This window comes from Furipterus horrens, unplaced genomic scaffold (genome assembly GCF_987537825.1).
Source record: "Furipterus horrens unplaced genomic scaffold, mFurHor1.1.pri manual_scaffold_15, whole genome shotgun sequence".
Lineage (NCBI taxonomy): Eukaryota > Metazoa > Chordata > Mammalia > Chiroptera > Furipteridae > Furipterus > Furipterus horrens.
Window position 1 is genome coordinate 9,740,229 of NW_028327185.1, and position 22,732 is coordinate 9,762,960.

The 22,732-nt window shown below is 43.0% G+C and overlaps 1 protein-coding gene across 1 annotated transcript; it reads left to right on the top strand.

The window, feature by feature from the left end:
- Positions 1 to 5,441: 5,441 nt before the first annotated feature.
- On the top strand, positions 5,442 to 14,841 carry CNIH4 (cornichon family member 4). Its single transcript, XM_090263380.1, has 5 exons — positions 5,442 to 5,557; positions 8,831 to 8,899; positions 10,959 to 11,071; positions 14,090 to 14,230; positions 14,648 to 14,841. Exons 1-5 carry the CDS (start codon positions 5,489 to 5,491, stop codon positions 14,673 to 14,675), a joined length of 420 nt encoding a protein of 139 aa, XP_090119506.1. The 5' UTR covers positions 5,442 to 5,488; the 3' UTR covers positions 14,676 to 14,841.
- Positions 14,842 to 22,732: the final 7,891 nt, after the last annotated feature.

Here is a 22,732-nt window from a genome sequence, read left to right on the forward strand (position 1 = left end):
ACAAAGAGGATACTGGACAGTGACCTGAACGCATAGACATCTCAAGAGCTTCCCGCTGCAACTGCGTGTCCTCCGTTCTGTAGTGGTGCAGCCCCACCTAGTGGCGGGGCACATTTCACCTCCTGCTCCTCACACCTTTGTGTCTCACTAGCAAACAGCCTCTCGTCTAACTGTGCTTCATACTTAGGGTGACCTATGTGCTCATTTACTCAGAACAGTCCTGATTTTTGCCTCTTGGTCCAGCACAATTATTAATAGTCTCCTCTTTATGGAAAAAAAAAACCCATGAAAACCACCTAAACAAGAATAGGCAAAGAGCTTGCAATAATAGTAAGGGAGTCAGCCAGTTACTTGCATTTTGGCAGAGACTCAAATGCAGGCAGAGGAAAGGGAAAGCTTTATAACTGAAGAAGGGAAGCCTTCAGATATGCCCTGATGGAGGACTGCTGCCACAGGGAAGCTGTAGGTGGGCTAAGTAGAGGCAGGGTTAGGGGAGCATATTTGGCTTTCTCTGGTTGGCCCTAAGTTGGAGGAACAGGGACAAAAAATAGGGACATTGTCAGTTATTAATGGAGTCCTGGCCATTTAGGGCCAATTGTTACAGGATTTATGGTTGGCTTCTTGGATTCCTTTGTTGGAGATAGCGGTCTGGTTTCATGTAAGTCTGACTTACAGATAGCAGACTGGCTTCCTGGACTGGTTGTTGCAGATTATAAAAGGCAGAATTCTGTTTTTATATATGGTCTGGCCATTGTTAATTTGACTATTCAGTTCCTCACCTTCATCTCAAAAAAGTGTTGTTCCAGTTTGGACAATACATGATACGGTCACCCTGTGTGGAATAAGAACATGAACATGTGAGAGTGTGAATGGCAGAGGTTCATAAGGGAGGTTGCCTGCTAGCTGGGAGCTGGAGGCTGAGTCTGTATCCATGTTTTCTGAAGTCAGGGGGGAAAAAAACCTTTGATTTATTTTGTTTGGAAAAGGCTAATAATGTAGCTTTCTAATCAAGTTTGATCTATTTTGAGATGATTGGCTCATTCATGTCCCTAATCTTTAATAAAATGAAAATAATATATTGACCTGACATTTTAGGCATTTAATCAACAGACATTTATTTTATACTATAGGACAATTACTATACTGAAGTCAGAGGCTACAGGTCTTGGAACTTATGTTGTAGTAAGAGGGACAGGCGAAAAATATATAATTATAATCAGGGGAAAGAATGAGGATTTTATGGCCTTTGGAAGAGTACTTTTCATATAGAAGGTTTTCAGTGAATAATGGCTAAGTGAATGAAAATGTTAAAGTAAATAATCAGGGTACTGTGACCAAGTATAACGAAGGGAGCCCACCTCAGTCTGAGTGATCAGGGGGAGACTTAAATAAACTTCTTTCTAGTTTAAATTACCATTATCTGAGGTTTTTGTCATGCACAACAAACATGAATTTGAGTGGGTGTAGGTTATTTGAAGAAATATAAAAAGCTGAGTCTGAAATTAAAATGAAAGAGCAAATGGCCAAGAAGAGGTAAAGGTTCTTGAATAAGAACTCAATATCATTATTACTAAAAAAAAAGCCTCCATGAAGGTAACATGTATAATAAAATGCATCCATGTTAAGTGTATAATTCAATTATTTTTTAAATTGAGGTAAAATTTGCATAACAAGATTCACCATTTTTACTATTTATTTTACAGTGTAAAATTCAGTGACTTTTAGTATATTTACAGTGTTGTGCAAGTATCACTACTATATAGTGTGAAAACATTCATCAGCCCAAAAAGGAACCCCATGCCCATTAGGCTGTCAGTCCCAATTCCTGCCTTTCCCCAGGCCCTGAGAAACACCGGGCTCCTCTTTGTCTGCGTGGATTTGCTCATTATACTTCATATAAATAGGAGTCATACAATATGTGGTTTTCTGTGTCTGGCTTCTTTCACTTAGCGGTTTGTTTCCCAGGTTTATCCAGGTTGTATCACCTATTGATATTTCATTCCTTTTATGGTTGAATAATATTCCATTGTATGGATATATCGCATTTATCAGTTCATCAGTTGATTGCCATTAGGATTATTTTCTCTTTAGCTCTTAAGAATGATGCTGCTATAAACATTTGTGTATAAGTTTTTCTGTGAATACCTGATTTCAGTTATCTTGGGTATATACCTAAGAGTAGGATTGCTGGGTAATTTGGTAATTCAATGTTAAACTCTTTGAATCAAAATTAGACTGTTTTCCATAGAGGTGCTGTTGTTTTATATTCCCACCAGCAATGTGTGAAGGTTCCAATTACTCAATATTCTCCCTGACTTATTTTCTTTTGTCTTTTAATTATAGCTGGCCTAATGGGTGTGAAATGGTATCTCATTTTTATTTACATATCATTACAGCTAATTTCTTAATGATTGCCCTGGAAATTATAATTAACATCTTAATGTATAATAATCTAGTTTATAACACCTTAATTTATAATATTAACTTAGTTTAAATGGTAGACAAAAAATTTGCTACTATATAGATTTGTCCCCCTCATTATATTGTTATTGTCACATATTACATCTCTATACATCGTGCATATCAACAAATTTATAATTATAGTTTTGTGTAGTTGAATTTTATCTAATTTTATTGAGATATGACTGACACAGAATATTCATTAGTTTCAGGGGTATAGCATGATAAACTATTTGCATATATTGTGAAGTGATCGCCACAATAAGTCTAATTAACATCCATCACCATTATGGGTTCGGTTTTCCTTTCTCTAATGATTAATGATGTTGCGCATCCTCTCATATGCTTGCTGGCTATTTGTACATCTTTGGAGAAATGTCCATTTGAGCCTTGTTCGTTTTGTAATTAGGTTATTGGAGGTTTTTTTGGCATTGAGTTGTAAGAGTTCTTTATTAATTCTGAATGTTAATTCTTTAACAGATGTATGATTTCAAATATTTTCCTCCATTACTTAGCCTCTTTACTGTATCAGTTGTTTCCCTTGACACACAGAAGTTTTAAAGTCTGATGTGGTGTCATTCATCTATTTTTGCTTTTGTTGCCAGTGCCTTTGTGTCATAAACAATAAATCACTGCCAAACCCAATATCATGAAACTTTCCTCTATGTTTTCTATAGGAGTTTTATCGTTTTATGTGTTTAATAAAGTCTGGACTAGTTTTAATAAAATCGCTCCTAATAGACAATATGGGTCATTCAGTTGGTGGACATTTATTAAACGCCAGCTCTTTACAGAATAGAAGACATTAGGGGTACACAAACTAATAAAATCAGTTACTGTTATCATAATCTAAGGTGCGGCTGACTAGGCATGTAATGAAGACAATGTGATGAATGCTCCACGAGAGGTGTGTACAAGGTGCAGCGGGAGTGTAATGGCAGCTGGCTTATAAGTAATCTGTTAACAGTCCATTTAGCTTTAACCTATGAACCCCTTATGATCCTATGAATCTATGTTGTGTCAGGCAAATCCAGTTGGTTTTGCTTTCATTCAAATTCCCTGATTCATCCTCTTCTCTCCTAATTGAGCTCCTTGCAGACAAACATGTCTCTTTCCTACATTCAGCGCACCAAACAGAAGGATATTTTCAAAATGTAAATCAGAACAAGGTACTTCCATACTTAAAACTCTCCAGTGGTGTAGCATTGTATTAGAATAAAAGTCACACTTCTTGCCAGGGGTCCACAAGACTCGTGTGGCCTTGTCCTCCCCGTCTCTGGCCTCCCAAGGTTCTCTCCCCCTTATCCACTGTATTGTACTTCAGCCACATTGGCCTTTTTCTCTATTCCTTAAACACAGCAGGTTTCTATGAGCAGTTGGGTCTTTGCAGTCACTATACCCACCGTCTGAATATATGTCGGCAGCCGTCCGTCTCGAGAGACGATGGTGTAGCTTCTTAAGAGTCTATCTGCACCGCCGAGAATGGTTGTGCAGTCCGACTCGGGAGTGACACGGTATCTGTCTCCTCCCGTGTTGAATCGACATCTTGCGATGATGCTGGAGTGTCCTCTCCAGTGAAGCTGAAGCTACAGAGCCTGGGCAGGGTGATATGGAGGGTCTGCTGTTGCCCATGCAGCAGACCCCCCCTCTCTTCGCAGCTGAAGGGTCCAAGGGAAAGACGGAGTCAATACAGCTTGGCTTCAGGTGCGCCGCAGGAGTTGCCGGTGTTGACTACAACGTCAAACCGCCTTAGGGACTCCGGCTCCGGATTTTCTGTCGGGGTTTACTCCCTTAGCCTTTCCCCTGAAGAGGTATGCCGCAAGGCAGCGGAGGTTTTTTGGAGTCAGAGTTTTCCTTCTCTGATGTGCCCTGACTGGAAGATCGAACCAGCGACACTTAGCTCGCAGGCCGACGCTCAATCCACTGAGCCAAACCAGCCAGGGTTGCCTGCAAATCTTCATGTAGCTATTCAGATTTCATCTCAAATGTCATTTCCAGCCTGGCTTTCTCTGATCACCCACTCTCCCAGTGTCTTCCCACCCTTCCCCCATCATTTGCCAAGTACTTGAAACTGTCTGTCATTAATAGATTTGTGTGTGGGGGTGTGTGTCTCCCTCACTGTAATGTAAGCTACAGAAATGTAGGAACTTTTTCTCCCATATTCATCATGCATCCCTAAAGTCCAGGACCTGGTATATACTAACTGCTCAGAAAATATTGGTTGAATGAATATATGACTTTGCTATAATTTGCTCATTGAGCTTATAATCCTTTAAAATAATCATTTTATTCTTCTTCTGTATTTAGTTGGTACTTTATTGCTTGTTCTACCCACCCAGCGAGAGCACCATCTTGTCTGCCTCGTTCATTTTGCATTTCTGGAGTCTAGAGAAATTCTTGGCCTAGAAGAGGTGGCGGAATCAGTACATATTTGTTAATTGAATGAAGAAGATAACATATTCAAATGTCAAAGATATTAAACTCTAACGTGGAGAGAAACGTCACTGTAACAGAGAATAAGCAAGGGATTGTGAAATTTCCGGGGAAACTGAGATCAGGAAAGGCGAGTCTCAACTGTCAAGCCAAGAGTGTTGAGAATACATACATCTGTGCTTTGAGATGAAAACCTCTTACCTTGCCCAAGCTGAGGAATCCAGTCGGCCCAGCACAGAATCTAAAGAAAATTTGTTATATAACAAAGGAAGTCTACTGGGTATCTAGCAGATTGCGGGCGTTCAGTAAGTACTCGTTGATTAATTCCTTGTCACAACTTCTTGAAATAATTAGATTCCGAGTAGAGGCCTTGCTCACCTCTTTGATAGTTATTCGTGCTAATGACTACATTTCCCAGCATGCATCAGAATTAAGGCAGTCCGTTTAGCAAATGGACTACAATTCCCCGCATGCCGCGCTCCCACGGAGTAGATTACAAGCCCTGGCATGGGGGAGCAGAGGGCCTATCAGGGGCGGGGTGGGGCGGGGCAGGGCACCCCAGCCGGTTTGACGGAAGGAGCCGCGGCGGCAGAGGATGGAGGCGGTGGTGTTCGTCTTCTCGCTCATCGACTGTTGCGCGCTCATCTTCCTCTCCGTGTACTTCGTATCCTTGCCTGAGGCGGGCGGGGGCTTCCCCGGGGCCCGCCGCTGGAGGGACGGGGCTGAGGTTGGGCCCGGGTGGGGACCCGGGCAGGTGCGTGGGAAGCTGGGTGCGGCGGGAGCGTGTCCCTAGGCGCCGGCTCCTGGGACCCGGGTGGCAGGCCGGGGCGAGAGGAGAGCCTTGCGGCCCTCCTCTGCCCCGCCTGCCCTGCTCAGGTGCCGGCCATGGCGCCCCGGCCGGGCCTGCCCGCCGCCGCTCGCCGCGACGATGGCGGGAGCAGCCCTGCCCTGAGCGGGGCAGGCTCTTGGCCTTCCTTGCCAGGTCTTCAGAGGAGAAGGGTCGCGCTTTGCCTCCTTGTTGGCCCTCGAGAGCCATGGTCGGGAGTTTTCTTGGAGATGCCTCGGGCCCGGTGCTTGGTCGGATGCGGGGGTCCCGGGAGCGACTGCCCCCGTCCTGGGGGTGCCCGCTGCGGGACAGCGGGCGCTGGGGCGAGCCGAGGCGATTTGCTGCCCCTGATCATTCTCCAGGCCCCACCACGGCCGCCGCCCCTTTGTTCTCGCGGGGGCTGGAGCTTAATCGGGGCCCCTTTCCCGGGCAGGAGCTGACTCCTTTCGAACACGAGCGAAGTACCTCCTTCGCGATGCCGTCTTGCAGGGGGTGTTGGGAAGGATGTATTTCTAAAAACCATCTGCAGTTGGTTATTCTGGTTGCCCCCGGGGATTGCACATCTGTGCATTTAGTAACTATACACGTGGTACAGTTCCCAGTCGTTTCTCAACTTGTACGCTCCTCTGGGCTTGTCCCCGTTTAAAACTTCAGTATCTCGTGTAGCCCCTCGTGTTAGTTACAGCGTATTTCCGCTGCATTTCCAGGCCGACAACAACGGTTATTGAACCTCGAAGCTGTGTGGGCCCCAACTCGCCTCTGCTCTTGCGGAAGCACGAGGTCTTCGCTGACGCCCAATTCATTTAAATCGTTAGCTATGAGCTAGGGAGAAAACGCACGGGAAGCTCTGCATTTTTCGTCTTTCCTTGGAAATCCCACGGGCCCCTTTCCGACAGGTTGAAACGTTGCGTCTGCCCCGGTGTCCTGGCTGTAGGGTCGTCGTCCACTGTGGCTTCACGCCTGATTGCGGAAACGCAGCCTGTTGCGGTGCGAGAGAGAAGGGGAAATCGGGACTCCTTGCTTAGCTGGATTCCTGTATCGCACATTACTTCACCTCCCTAAGCCTTAGTTTCCTTCTCTTTAAAATGTGGGGAAATGTGTACTTCCCAGAAAGGTGTGCGTGCAGTGAGAACAGGTGCTCAGCACCTAGGACATGGCCTGTCCCGGGGCGAATGTTCAGTAAATATCGCTCTGCCTTCCTCTCCCCCGGAGCAGCAGCAGTTTTTGCCTTTTCCGATGTTTTCTAATGAGATCCTGAGTTTTATGAGGTTTGGGGAACTGAGGGAAAGGGCAGCATCGTCTGCCTGCGTTTCGATGACCTCTGTGCCTCCTGTGACATAAGGAACTGGCGCTTACGCTCAGGGAAGTGAAACTTGGGTTTCTCTTTTTGCAGTTCGGAAAATTAGGCTTCATGTTTTAAAATAGCCTCGGCTTATACCGATTTAATATACATACATAGAAAAGCATTAGGTGGAATACTTGACTTAGACATTAAGGTACATTCAGGGTGTGTTTTGATGAAATTCGGCATATTGTGTTACTGGATTTTTGGATAGTTGCACTAGCTTAATGTTTAGAGCCAAGAGGTGGGAAATGGGCGGGGCAGACAGACGTTCTGGAGGGATAGGAGTTTTCCCGGACTTTGAACCCTGAAGGAAACCTGCGGAGAAGTAAAGGGATGGGTATTTCTTCAATATAATCACACAGGCAAGAGCAAAGGTAGGCCCAGGACGTTCTGGGCCATGGGGTTAAGGAGCACATGGAGCACCTGGTTGATCATGGTGGCCGTGTTGTAAAATAGGAGCTCAGATTGGAAAGGCTGGATTAGGTCAGATTTTGGAGGGCTTGGATGTTAGGCGTGGAGTGGAGGGCTTTCTCTTGTATCCTCTAGGCAATGGGGAGCCATTGAAAATTGTTGACATAAAGTGATATACTAGGAAGATGAACCAGCAGAGTGGGTTGGAAACAGAAAAGACTGGAAGTTAAGAACCCATTAGGGTTCATACGGATTTGAAGTAGAGAGCTAATCCTGGGCAGGTGAAAAGAGGCCTTGATGCGAGTAGTACTAGGTAGAAGTGATTGCTTGGACCTGGTAACAATTAATCAGGAGATAGGAAACAGAAGGCAGGCATCGCTTTCCCTGTGTTGAGCCTGGGCAAAAGATGCACGTGTCTTTGACATAAATAACACAGTGGAGGGCGAACAATTCGTGGAGAAAGTGATACACTTGACTTCAGCTGTGTTGAGGTGATGGGGGAATATCCATATGGAAGTGTTTAGAATTTAGTTGAGAATCTTTGTTGATACTTGTATTGTTGGACATTTTCAAACATAAAAGTAGAATAGTGTAATAAATCCCATGTTCTATCACATACCTACAGTGATTTTCAACATTTTGCCTTTTTTTTTTTTTTTAAATTTTTACCCGATGTTATGTTTAGTGATTTTAGAGAGAGAGGGAAGAGCGAAAGAGAAATATCGATTATTTCCCTCCTGTGTGTGCTCTGACCAGGGATCAAGCCTATAACCCAGGTATGTGCCCTGACTGGCAGTGAACCCACCAGGCTTTGGTGCACAAGGAGATGCTCCAGCCAACTGAGCCACGTGGCCAGGGCTTGCCATTCTTTTTCACTTTTCTCTCAACTCTTGGGGGGAGGTGATGGAGCATTTTAAAGTAAATCCCAGGCACTGTCATCCAGTTGAAGACTTTTCCTTTTGTCTATCTGTCCTTCAGATTTTTATTTGAGAGTTTATATTTTGTAATAACAACCTTTTTTTGTTTATCACAGAAAGTTTTGGAAATAGAGAAATATATAAAGTCTTATTTTTCTATTTCTTATAACCAGTGTTTGGCATTTAGGGAATTCAGATGGAATGTTCTGATATGGGTCACAGTAGAATTGAGCATAATGAGAGGATTATTCTGTGAAAATCATTTCTTGAAGGGACATGAATGAGAAAATTGTGTTGTCTAATGAGTGAGCTTTAAGGAAATAACTACATTTTTTATAAGTCAAGTCTAATTCTGCCTTGCAACTGGGATTGCTTTCTGAAACTTAAATACTTAATTGTTATAAAAGAAGTCTAATAATTCCTTATCTTGATCATCAGATAATTACATTGTCTGATTTAGAATGTGATTACATTAATGCTAGATCATGTTGCTCGAAATTAAACAAGGTAAGCCATTTCTTTGCTCATTTTCTGGAATTGAAGGCAGTTCTCCATTTTCCATGTTAGAGATGATTATAGATCATCAACATATGTCTATCTGATGTTAGAGTGTTGGAGTGTTGGTAGACCTATGTGTTTTGCAGTATTTTAAATCATGAAACTGCACTAGAAGACTTCACCTGGAACTTTGTTTCTTTACTCTGCTTCTTCCTTGTCCCTTTACCCCCAGTGGACAACACTATTACTCAGACTAGGTCAAAAGCCCCTCCTCCCTTTTCATGGAAAAAAAAGCTGTCTGTTATTGAGTGAAAGACAACCTTCTTTTTGTGGCTTGCTGAGAAATGGAATTAATTAGCTGATTTGTTTTAAAGCCATTTTACCTTTGGTATCTGGTCAGAATGTTATATTGGCAAGAATATTCTGACTTGCAGGACTTGTCTAGATGCAGAGAAACCAGTTGGTCCTGATTCATTTGAGATGAGCAGACAGAAGAGCTTTCCAGATAAAAGGTCATGTAAAAATACAACACTGCAAGGGGCTTTGGCCTGACCTGAAAGTGATTCCCGTGTCTTTTCACATGGTCAATCACTTCAGTTTCTCTGGCCCATGAGGGAAATACAGATACACCTGGAAAGTTAAAATTTCTAGTGAAGTATATTCCTTCCTTCCTGTTTCTTTTTGTTTCTTTCTGTCAAATTTTCCAGAACATGGTTTAATATAGTGATAGATTTACATAAAAGATTTTGTGTTTGTCTGCTGTGCCTGGAGAATTCTTTTAAAAAACTTTTTGAGATATATATAACACTAAATTAACTTCAGCCCTTCTCATCTTTAGAAAAATGACTATAAACAGATGGGTTGTGTGTGTTTTTATATAATATTATTGCTTTCTTAATATTTTAGATGGGTACTCTTTAGTTTTCTTTTATAAAAATAAAAATCTAAATACAAAGAAAATCTTATCTGGATTCTTCTATGAGAAAATTAGCCCTTCAACTGGAAGTAGTTTTTTTAATGTTAATTTGTATAGGTAACTTTTCCTAGATTGAACACTAATAAACAGGATAGCTCAAGGATTCCTCTCCAGGTTTGTTTGGTTTTGCTGGTCACACTTATGTTAAGTTGGTCACATTTTTAAAATGCATGTAACATATTAAAAAGTTCCAGTTGGTTAGAAATTAGGTTTAAGGCCCAGAAAAACCCCTTCTTTGTTTGCAAAAAAAGTACCTAAAAATCTAAATACGAGAGGCCTGGGGCCAGCATGGCTGGGCTTACACCGTACTGCCGTGCCGCGGAGTAGCTGGGCCCGTTGCTCAGTCTCTCTGCGTTTTATTTCCCTCACTCCTGCAGGTGGGCAGTGCCAGTTTTTGGCTCCATAAATATTAACTTCTGTTAAAAGAAAAATTACTACTGCTGGGGAAAGAAGACCATTGGTGACTTGAGAACTGGCCACAATCCCTGTGGATGCACAAGAACTAGAGTGCTGCCCAGTAAACAAAGCGTAGAGAAGGGCATTGGATGCTATAAAGCCAACAGGCTGGGACTCTGGTATCCTACCTAGTTCATTATCATATTTGTTCAACAACTTTGAGCTGTTATTGTTAAAGTACCAGTGTGTGTGTGTGAATAGGAATGTGAAATTATTTCCCTCAGGATTCTGGAGATTGAAAAATGATTAAGATTGATAGTCTGACATGAAAGGCAACATGTATGTGGATTCCCCAGCCCAAATTAGAGTAAGAGGCTTTAGCATGCATATTATAGGACCAGAAAGTCAATACTCTGTTTTCCCCCTAATGGTCATAGTGGATGAACTGGAACCTCTGCTTAGGCTAAAACATAACCGAAGTGTAGGTGCATTATTCTTAAGCTGTGCCCTGGTGTATGTGCATGGGGTAAGCAGCTAGAGCGGTCTGCAAATCTGGGACCCCCGAGTCTAAAAATATCTTGAAACACTAGCTTGGAAGTCCCCTGTACCTTCATTGGTTCCGCTGCCCGCGGCGCGTCCGCGCGCACCCGGGAGGCGCGTAGTGGTGCGGTGCAGCGCCCCGTGCTTGCCTTGCAGTGGGTGATCCCGGAGCTGGTGAGCCACAGCGTCGTGGCCGTGCTGATGCTCGTCTCGTTGCACTGGTTCATCTTCCTTCTCAACCTGCCTGTGGCCACGTGGAATATCTATCGGTGAGCAGAGTTTATGTGCTGTTCTGTGTCGGGGCAGTTTAAAGAAAAATTTTTTTTTTATTTTAATAGCTTTCTCTTCTCCAATGAAATACGTGCCAGTCATAAAATAAATGACAGCAGAATGCTTCATTAAATCAGCATACGTTTTATTCACTTTGGTATATTGGGCAAGTAGCAATATGTAATATTTAGTTGCGATGTCTAAAGACCTGTGAGTTTTTTGATTGTCTTGAATATTTTTTTAAGAATGATCAAAAGCCTGAGAATATAATAAGGTCCTTGTTATTTATAACTGCAGTTTTTCATTAGAGTGTATTTAGAATACTCCAAAGAAAATATTATTTTCTGCAAATTATATAACAATATTTTGGCTTAATAAATTTAGGAAGTTTGTTCAGACAGCTCAGTAGAAACTAATTGGGTACAATTTTAGGTGGGCTGTTGTATACTGCATATTTTCTTATGAAGAACTGTGGGATAATCTTGTCAAATCTGGGATTATTTCATGATAGTATGTTGCTGCCTTACTAAGTTTTTAGGTTTTATTACTATCTAGTTCTTTTGGGGAGAAGGGAGGGGTAAAATCGTTGGCAGATTTAAAGTTGGCTAGAAAGAATAAGAGGGACATATTATAATATTGTAATAACTACGTATGGTGCCAGGTGGGTACTGGAAATATTGGGGGGAACACTCCGTAAAGTGTATAATTGTCTAACCAATGTGCTGTACACCTGAAACTGATACAGAATAATATTGAATGTAAACTGTGACTGAAAAATAAAATTTAAGAAACGAATAAGAAGGACATAGAAAAGAATAAAGGAGGGATGGGGGGATGGGAAGCATGTGGAAAGGTAATGGAAGGTAGTGGAGCTGAGGGAGTGAGTGGGTCTTATAATGCTCATGAGACTAGAACCTAAACTGGGGAAAGGTTTTAAAATTTCTATACTTCTTTTCCAGAGGGTGGGTCCAAAGGGGTAGAGTTGTTTGTTTTCTTTTAAGTTCCTCCTGGGGCCCCCATGATCACCCCATAGGCCAGCCCCCTAACCCCAGCTCAGCTCTGGAAATACCGATTCCTTGCACTTCCGGAGAGGGGTGATTCCCACAGACTGTGCACGTAGCCCTGCAGCCCTCTGATCCCACTAAGCAGAACACAGATTTGGGAGTGGGCGTGGGGACTTGGGAGACTTCAGATCTTAATGACACCCCAGAGCATGCCATCAGTCACCTCTACCAGAATGAAAGTGTGACTGAGGACGAGCAGGCTTCCCTGTGTATGGTACACGCTGTGGTGAAAAGCTCTATGAAGTTTTATTTGGGAGCAATAATGCCCACAGGTTCTGTTTCGTATCATTCTAAAGACAAAGATCGTATGTGTTTATTCCCTGGGAACAGCAGTGGCATATTGACTGTCTCCTGGTCACTAATTTACCTTCTATTTAAAAAGGTTAAAAAAAATCAACAGGTGGATCATTTCCTCTTTTGAGATGTCTGTACTTCATGCTCCTGGGGATGCAGACATATATGAAATGGACTCTACCCACAGGACAAAGAGGCAAAGCACTGAATGACAAATAAGCTGGTGAAACAAGCAGTGGGCTGAGGCAGTGGGAGGCAGTTCCCAGAGGCTGGGAGGAGAGATGGATTACTGTGGAAGGGACAGTTTCAGGGAGCTTGTGGCGTCTCAGCGGAGCCCTACAGGATGGGTAAGGCTGGACAGAGGCGAATGGGAAGAGGGTGCTCCGGGGTGTGAAGGAGAAGGGGAGGGGTGGGAGGGAAAGCTTGAGCAAACACACAAGGCATGTTTAAGGACTAATTTGGCCGAAATCACACAGATGAAGGATTAGTACTAGACAAATGTTCATTGGGATGGGTCACAGAGAACCTTGAACTTGGTCCAGGGAGTTTGTATGTAAATATGAGTACTGGTAGCATCAGGTCCACCCATTTGAAGTCTACTAGTCACTGTTATTTAGTATATGTGTAGATTTAAGCAACCGTCACCACAATCCATATGAGGACATTTTCTTCACCCTAAAAAGCAGCCCTGTACCCGTTAGCGTCATTCCTAGTTCCTCACCTCCCCCAGCCCCAGGCAGCTGCCTGTCTCCTTTCTGTCTCTATAAAATTACCCATTCTGGACAGACAGACATGTCATATAAAAGAGATCGGTATGCAGTTTTCCGGGACTGACTGGCTTCTTTCACTTAGCACAATATTTTCAAGGTTCATCTATGTTCATCAGTTCTTCACTCATTTTCATAGTTGAATAAGATTCCATTTTATGGATATACTACATTTTGTTATCCATTTGCAGTTGATGGGCATTTGAGTTGTTTCTAATCTCTGGCTGTTCTGAGTAATTCTTCTGTGACCATTTATGCGCATGTATTTGTGTGGACATGTTTTCATTCCTGTTGTCTCCTTTAAATTGCTCTTTTAAAATAGGTACCATCTATTATCTGTTGATTAGAAGAAGCATCAAAGATGAGGTTTCTATTGTGAATGCAGAATCTCTTTTGTCATCTGCAAAGTGGGAATAATTATGTCTGACACCATTCTTCCTTATAAAGATGTTGTAAAAGTGAAGGGAATTGTATTAATTAATTTAGAACTTTTTAGATAAAGAAGTTTCTAAAAACTTGATAAAATTGGTTTGGTTTTGGAGGCCCCTTCATTTGTGTCTAATGGAAAATGCTGTACATATAATTGGTTCAGTAATTTTCTATAGAAGATGTGTAAGAGGGTCTCAATGCATTAAATGTCCTTCTCTGGAGTGTTATGGTATTTGTTTTAGAGGGAGGAAAATTACACCAAACATTAACAGTATTGTATCTTTCAAAGGAAAACTAAGTAGCGACCTGTGACTTCATCATAATACCCTGTCTATATTTGGTCTGGATTTAAAACTGCTATGACTGGTTCACTTTTAAATGTTGATTACTGTTTGTTACTTCGTTTTGAATGTTTATGCTGACTACTTGTTTTTCCTTCTAATATGTGTGTATCCTTTATCAGGTTCATTATGGTGCCAAGTGGTAACATGGGAGTGTTCGATCCAACAGAAATACACAATCGAGGGCAGCTGAAGTCACACATGAAAGAAGCCATGATCAAGCTTGGTTTCCACCTGCTCTGTTTCTTTATGTATCTTTATAGGTGAGTTTACCATCCTCCTGGCATTTTCCTGGGTCTTATGCCTCTGTTGGATGGGTGCAATGCTCTGCTGCAGGATTTAGCATCCACATTGCATAACTTTGGGGTTCATCTGAATTTCTTGCAGTGGGGTTTTTTTTATGTATGTCTTTGAACCAGTTTTCTGTCTGACCTTTAAGAGAGTTGCTCTGTGGTTTAGTTATTTCTTAGCTGTAAGGCTTGTTAACACGCCTGTAACTGTCTTTGCTACTCTTTCTTTTTCCTGCCCTAGTATCTGGATTTCCTTTCCTTTAGGTATAAGTGATTCTTTTACTCTAATGAGTATTCTTTGCTGTGCCTCAGGGATACAATCTGGACAGTCCAGACTCTGTGGGACATTCCTAAGCAGACACTAGTAACTGTAATTCCTTCTCTCCACAGTATGATCTTGGCTTTGATAAATGACTGAAGCTGGAGAGCCGGGGTTGAAGTCAGCCGACACTACAGTGCACAGCGAGGAGCCAGAGACTACCCGAGTCACCCTTAGAGCCGTAACCATAGCAGTATATTTTTGCCTCCGAACAAAAAATATTTTTGCTGTATTTTTACCATATAAAGTATTTAAAAAACGTGAATTGAGTTTTTTGTAGATTTCTGGTTCTCACCTTTAGCCTGAACCCCAACATGCGAAGGTGTTTGTCATCCTCTGTATGTTGAAGATGGTAATTTGTGTGTCAGAACAGGCCTGCCGGCCCAGCCTTGCATCCCAGAGAAATAAGGGGCACACCTGCAAGGGAGAACGTAGGAGAACAGCAGGGCCGCTCATCCGGTGGACTGAAAAGTCCGAGTCCACAGCAACACAGTTATCTGGGCAGAGGAAGAGAGTGAGTTACCCTTTGCCCGTATCGTAGTGGCTTTGTGTATTCGATATAGTTTAAAGATTCTATGGGACTGTCAGCTAAACGCTGTTTCCACAAGAATGTTAACAGAAAATGGCATTTCAAAAATTACATATTTCTTTACAGAATTTGTGAAATCTTATAAGCCATTTGCCAAGGTACAATGTCATTTCTGCTTATAGGAAGGAAAATAAAAAAAAAAAATTGAATCGAGAGCCTTCATTTAAAAGCCACTGTGCCCCCACGCTCACCTGCAGACCTGTACCTTCCCCCCAGCTCCTGCCAGGTCTCGTGTTTGTACACTGACCGATCGATCCAATTGTTCTTGATCTTTCTGATGCATTTTCTAGTGGGTTTGGAGAGGTGATTCCGTAGAAGATGCTCATCAGAGTAGGAGCAGGAATAGCCAGCCATTCAGCGTGCCTGCTTGGTGGCGGGTCACCTGTGTGCTGTCCTGCACTGACCGCTCGGAACTGGGCTGTCCAGTACATGCCATTTCATAGATGTAGCAATACTCAATGAGACTCAGTTCCTGGGAGCTACAGCTGTCAGGTCTTGCAGTTGATGGGAGCAGTCAACTTCTTTAGCTCTGTTTGCCGGGTAAGGTGAACCTGGCAGTTTATTCTCAGCCCTAGTCTGTGATTTACTGATGCTATCTTAAGTGTTGGCATTTAGGCAAAACATGATTGCGTCTTATGGCAGAGTCTGAAGGGGTTATTCACTCCGTTGAGGCAGAATTGGGCGGCTAAACAAGGCGTGTGGTTACCAAAAGATCAAATGTTGCACGTACTTTCAACCCTGGATGAGATCTGGCCTCTGCGGAAGCCAGGAAGCCAGCAAAACTCCGTATACAGGTAGGCCTGCGTTTCAAGGGCGGACTGGTGCTCTGGCCGCACTTGGGAGGCCCAGTCACCTTGGTTCTGTGGGCCTCTTTGGGGTCTTGGAAACTGCTCCTTGGGGTTATCTTGTATTTGTGCCCAAGAGCCAAGAAGCTGTTAACATAGAAGTTCCTTTGCTTGCATCTTTTCCTTCCGAGGCACTTCTGTTTAAAAGAAGTCCCTTCACTCTACCTTTCTCCCTCATTTCCAGTGCCTCTTAGTGTTCTGTTCAAGCTATTAAAGCAATAGGAACTGTCGGAGAGCTGAAATCCTTAGAACTGAGAGACTACTCCCAGACTGTTGACCAAAATGTCCTGTCTTCCTACTTAAGTATTCTCAATAACCAAAATCAAACCCGCTTATGTGAGGGTCTCTGGCTCGCAGCTGACCTGGTGTCAGGCGTGCCTTGCTGAGGCCGACCCCATCAGGAAGGTCCTTGTTCACAACGAAGGACAGGAGCTCTTCCCTTCAGAAGCATGAGCTGATACAAAACCACCATGCTTGTATTGCTCGTCTGTAGCACAGCCAGGAGAAGGGGACCACTCTAGTTTTTTGTTTTTATTTTTAGGCGCTTCTCTACAAATGATAGCAAGGGGAGGCAAGCCCCAGCTGGAAAAGCTTTGGTTAAAAGGCTGTAAAGATTTGTTTTCCCTGCTTTTCATTGGCAGGAGTTACAGCCACTGGTGGGCAGCTAGTCTCTCCTGCTAGATGGCACGCCCCTGGAGGGCCAGGACACTCACTCCTCCCAGGCGTCTGGCACAGGACCTCACACACAGACAACGGATGATGCCCTGGGGTCAGGAGCAGCGAAGCAGCTGCAAGCCCCATCCTTGCTCAGTCGGTGTCACTAACCCCAAAATGTAAATCACCTTGTTCTAGTAGAAACAGGCAGCAAGATAAAGTAAATTGGAAATTCTGTGCTTATCACCTAGATTTCTGCCACCTGACTGTGGAACAAAGATTGGAATATTCTTGTTGTGACACTTCCCTTAATGAGGCCGTTCAAAGAGTGGGCTATTTTGGCTGCGGGTTTGTCAGTGAAGCCTTTTAGCTTTAAGCCATGCTTGGTGAAAGCTGGAAAAGCTAGCAGCCAAAAGGTTTTGCTGTAGTTCCACAAATGCAGCCTGACGACGGAGGGTCACCCAAATGCTGGGGTGAGCACTGTGCCCTCCGGCCATCACAGCTGGTCACTGAGCTGGCTCACTGCTAGCTCAGGCCGCTCTCCCGAAGACACTCCTTGACAGAAGCTCGTCTTCAGTTTCCCTCTGAAGCGGACTGGGGAACGGTGGGCGGGCGGGGGGTCAGGTCCGGGAGCCTAGAGCTCAGAGGTTTGGCAGTGGCTTCCTCTGCTGCTTGCTTGGTGTCCTCTGTATCCATTCCCACGGAAGACGGGAGCCTCGTCCAAAGGTGAGCCACTTTCCCAAGCACTTCAGCTCCTCTTTTTCTGATGCAGCCCCTGTGCGCCAGGTCCGCAGGGGCAGGGGGCCTGAGGGTGACGCTGCTCCACGTGGCTGGAGCTCCCCCGCCCTCTGACGCCTGCGGCTGTGCTGCCTGGGGCCCTGCGGGGCTGGGGTCCCCCCTCTGGGGCCAGGGGCCCCCAGCTCGCCTTCCATCTGCTCTTCTTGGGGCAAGAGGCTGGTGTTCGAACAAGGAAGGAGCCCGAGTCCTTTGTCTATTTTCACAGTTCAGTTCACTCAAATGGATGGTCTCTGCGAGGATATAGCATGGAATCCAGTTCTAGAGCCTCATCTTCTCGCTCGAGTTCCTCAGCAGTCTCATTTCAGATTGGATGCAAACTGGGTGAGTCGAACTTGATGGTTCATGTAAAAGCCACAAGTCTGGCTGTCACTGTACCTACTCTATCAGAAGGAGACTTGCAGGGCAAGGCCAGTTCTCTGTCACTTGGTAACGTTCTATTTCACTCCCTCTAGCAATCGAACTCGGGCCTTCCTGTTTCATCTGTGACCTTCCCCCTCCCTGTGTTCTGAGTCAGCGGACATTATGTAGTAATTGACATACCTCTGTAAGATGAAGGCTCTTAAACACACAGCCACAGTGCCAACGTCGCACATAAACTAGTAATTCCTTGGTACTAAATACCCATTTGCTGCTCAGATTTACCCCACTGACTCGTTTTACAGCTGGTTTGTTCACATGGGGGTCCAAACAAGATCTGTACATTTCATTTGGTTACTGTCTCTTAAATTTAGGTTTCCTCTTTTTTCCTTGCAATTTGCTAAAGAAACTGGGTCATCTGACATAGCGATCATTTGTTCTGTAGAACCTCCGATATCCCGGATTTTGCTGACCGCATTCTCTATGACATTAGCTTTTAAATCACTCCTAAAGGTTTGTGATCTTGCGATGTGCATTCTTACACACTGCAATGCTGTTTGGCAAGATAGTGAGCTGCTTTTGCAGGTAAGGGAACCAGGCTTTGACAGGGCAACTTGTCTGAGGTGACAGACCAAGTGACAGGATTTATATTCAGGTCTAGTGACTCCAAAACCTGTGATTTTAACCACTATTCTATACATTTAGAAAACAATTGAAAGATATTCAAATTTGTGATTTTCCTCTATAAAACTTCCAAAGTCTGTTTTTCTGTTTTGATTGCTTTGTATGGAGAAAATTATCTGACGCAATTACCAAAGTGGCCTTTCCTTTTATGAACTCTGCAGTTACCTAGGATCAGTGAAGTGGGCCCTAAAACTTTTCGCCTATCTTGGACGAGTTTTAACGGTCAATTTCATTCCAAGGCAAGTGGCCATCTTCGGTGTAAGGAAGACTGTATGGTGTGTTTGAAAATGTGAGCTCAGCGCCCAGCCTTCTGTCCCAGCTCCTTCACACCAGGTAGTTAGTTTTAGCCTCTTCCCCTCACTTCTATGGTGGGAACTTGTCAAGCGCCCCGTAAAGCGACCTTGAGAATTGAACGAGCATGCGTATAAAGTGGCTCGTCCACAGTGACTGGCCTACAGTAAGCACCCAATACATCTGCCCAAATGAATACTTGTCCCTTAATGTTACTCAGTGACCAGACACATGGGCAGTGTTGTGGTTAGTCCCTCTCAATACCTTTCTGGCTCCTGCTTTTAATTCCTGGTCTCATTGCTGAAGTAACATGGCATAGTCCCGTGGTTCCCAAAAACCGCCAGTAAGTGAGTGTCAAATGGCAACACAATATGACCTGGGGTGTTAAGGTAGCTTAAAATTCTCAAAGTTCAATGGAAAACATTTAACACATTCATTAATTTGAATTCTGATATGGCCTATTGTCATGCCGAATTAATGTCTTAAAATCTGTTTTCCTGCTGTATTAAAAATAAAAATAAAAAAAGCCCTGGCTGGTGTGGCTCAGTGAATTGAGCACTGGCCTGCGAACCTAAGGGTTGCTGGTTCGATTCCCAGTCAGGGCACGTGCCTGGGCTGTGGGCCAGGTCCCCAGTTAGCGTGCAGAGGCAACCACACACTGATGTCTCTCTCCCTCCCTTCCCCACTCTAAAAATAAATAAATCTTTAAAAGGTATAGTTTAAAGTTTTAAATTGTACGAGGGATCCCAGTTGTATCAATATAATGACCAAAGCAGCCACTAAATCCTCACATCAAAAAAGAAACAGAAACTTGATTGATTTGTCCTTCCCTGTCTCCCGCACTAGCTAGTTACACGTTGATGGGAGAGTTTATTAACTTTGTGGTTAGAATACTGTTTCCCATTAAGTCCAACACTCAAGTTTGAAGAAGAGCCCACTGCCACAAAGTCAATGGTGACACTTAAGATGCTTCAAAGTGGTATTGAGGTGATAGGATCATTTTGTTTGTTGAAATTTTCAAGATGTGTAAATTTTTCTAAGTTAATCCACAATTTCACATAATAGCTCTTTAAAAAGCTAACCCAACAGGTAAAGCAAGTGCTTCCTTAGGCATCATTTAAAACCTCCAGGTAGCTCAGTGGATTGAGCGTCGGCCTGCGAGCCAAGTGTTGCTGGTTCGATTCCCAGTCAGGGCACATGACTAGATTGCACGTCAGGTCCCCAGTTGGGGGCGCAAGTGAGAGGCAACCACACAGTGATGTTTCTCTCCCTCTCTTTCTCCTTTCCCCTCTCTCTAAAAGTAAAATAAACAAATAAGTAAATAAAATAAATAAATAAATAAAAAGAAAACCTCCAGGTAGATATGTGGACGTCAAATTCAGCAAATTGGTTGTGTCTGATAAAAAAAAAAGGACTGCTTACACATGCAGAGGAATGGATTTTACAAGATTTAACACAACCACAGGGACTTGTCCATTCTGTTTATTGGATTGAAAGGGGATACAAACGATTGGTTAAGTGCTACGCACCGACACGGAAAGGTGTGTTTTTAAAAAATCCCAGTAAAGCAAATCAAAGTTAATGAGCTTCAATTGAACAAAATTTTAAAGGCGTTTAATATACTACACATTTATAAAATAAAAGTTAACAAAGAGTGTTTTGTAAATAATTAGTAGAACAAGTGAAAATAAATATCAGAGACCTGAAGATTTTTATGCTTTAATGAAATAATAAAGCAAAGAAATTTAAACTACTAAATATAATCTGAGAGGCAGTTAAAAACAAAACAAAAAAACAACAAAAAACAAAATCCCCCAAAATTTAAGAACACAATCCTCTGAAACATTTAATCAGTCCATAGCAAATAGTTATTACATACCAAAAGCTCTAATGTTAGCTAGTTCCACCACAATGCCATGTAAATCTTGACAATTTAGAAATCTTGAGATCAACATTTAAGTTCTTTTCTGGATCTCTACAGCTTGGTTTGTAAGGACATACATGCTTTTGTGGACCTATTCCCCTCGCCACACACACACGTTTTCAAGGAACCAATAACATTTTTTTCCATCTGTGCCTAAAAATGTTACGCTTCGGTTTTAGCACATTGACCCTGATAATGAAAACGTTTAAGTTAAAGATGGGGACACAATTTCAATCTTATAAAAATATACCAGTATTAACCAAATCTTAAATTCAGAGAGGGCACTTCACATGTGCACAAGACTTTCAGTAAAATTGACAAGAACCTAGAACAGCTGTTTCCAGGCCTTTTTATGAATTAAGTACGTACTCGCTCTCTTCCACACAGACACACAACATACACACACACATTTTTATACTATTAGTTTCATTAAATCCAGGCTATCTGGATTAAGTAGACAGGGGATAAGTTTTTACAGCTTCTGTTTTTACACTGTCGGGCAGCTACTATAACAATAGCTTAACAACACTGAAAAATTTCAATTAAGTTCACCCTGTTTTTAGAAAGTGTCTAAGTGTAAATGAAATTCACCTCTTCTTTTAAATTAGCAGGCTATATTAAATCAGACATGGTTTTTGAGTAGAAGTACTGTTTTGGAGAGCAGCCCCCAAAGAGAGCTGCCAATGTCTAAATGAGAAACTCAAGTAAACCTCAATCAAGATGCTGATCCATTTTAGAGATGGGACAAAAAGGATATTAAGAAAAATGTCTTCTTTCCTCCCCATTCAAAAGCAGCCATCTTCTGCTGTGAAAGAAACTGACATGGATATGTCCCTTTCAAGAGAGGTACCATGTATTTACCACTGTGAGCAGAGGTTCTTGTGTGCAGGAACCAACATCCTAAAAAAGAAAATTTCAAGATGGGGAGGGGTGGGGAAAAAGGGTTTTCTATTAATGTCATGAAATGCCACTCTGGAGGGAGAACACTCCTAATAACAACGATCATGAGCTTGCTACTTAGTGTCATTTCAGATTCAGAAAATACTGACAAAAGCTGGACATTTTTCCCTTTCAACTAGCCTGTTATTTTAATTACTTAGTTTATATTTAAAGTTAGCTAATCCCTTTTTGTTCTCCCACCCACGAAAATGGGCCAATTTGTAGGGACATTTACAAGTAAAATTTCCTCTGTTTAAGCTACTTACCTGGTTTAATATAACACATTTATCTGGTCAGTAAGAGTAACAAAGGTCTCTGGCATGAACACTAATCAAGTACAAAAACCAAAACTGAAGCTTTGTAGTCCCTCCCCACTGATTACCCGCTTGAATTCTTGCTCACCACCCACTCGCCAATCTTAGAAATCCCCAAATCCGACACTGGACTGTTAGTAACCAATTATATTTGGAGGAAAGACATTTAATTTCTTACTTGCTCTAGCCCTTAATCAATGAATAACAACAACAAAAACATTTTTAAGCACATGGAAAGGAGCCTACTAACCTGATTTTTGGAGCCAAAATTCTCTACTGTATTTTGACCTATGTGCAAAAAGTATTGGTACTTTTCAATTTATACATTTGTTAGTATCTGCGGCTGGCTCGACAGTGGTCTCTCATAGTCTCACTCTTAACCCTCCGCAGACTAGCATTGTGAGCAGTTTACAGTTACGTCTGGGGGTAAGTCCCTCCTGCTCTCAGGCGCTTTGTGCCCTAAGACCCTAGGCTTCTTCAGCACCTCCTTCCCCTTTGCAGCAGCCACGGCAAGTGCATGAGACGTTTACATGGATTGGCACAGCAAAGCACCGGCATACAGAGGAAGCTGCCGGTTCAGAGGCCTGGGAAGCGACGCACCTCGCTGCTGCAGAACCTTTGCATAGTTGGGACTCCGTTTCAATGGAGTTATGTTCGTGGAAGATGTGTCTTGCTTTTACTGCACTTTTTAAAAGTGTGTTTAGCTGTACTTCAGAAGCACTCTGAAAACTCTGGTCTAGGGGGGTGCTGGGGGAAGTGAG

Coding starts and splice junctions, on each gene's coding strand:
- CNIH4 (XM_090263380.1), top strand. CDS start 5,489: ATGGAGGCGGTGGTGTTCGTCTTCTCGCTCATCGACTGTTGCGCGCTC. Junction 8,900..10,958: donor GTTGCTCGAAATTAAACAAG/GTAAGCCATTTC, acceptor CTTGCCTTGCAG/TGGGTGATCCCGGAGCTGGT. Junction 14,231..14,647: donor TTCTTTATGTATCTTTATAG/GTGAGTTTACCA, acceptor TTCTCTCCACAG/TATGATCTTGGCTTTGATAA.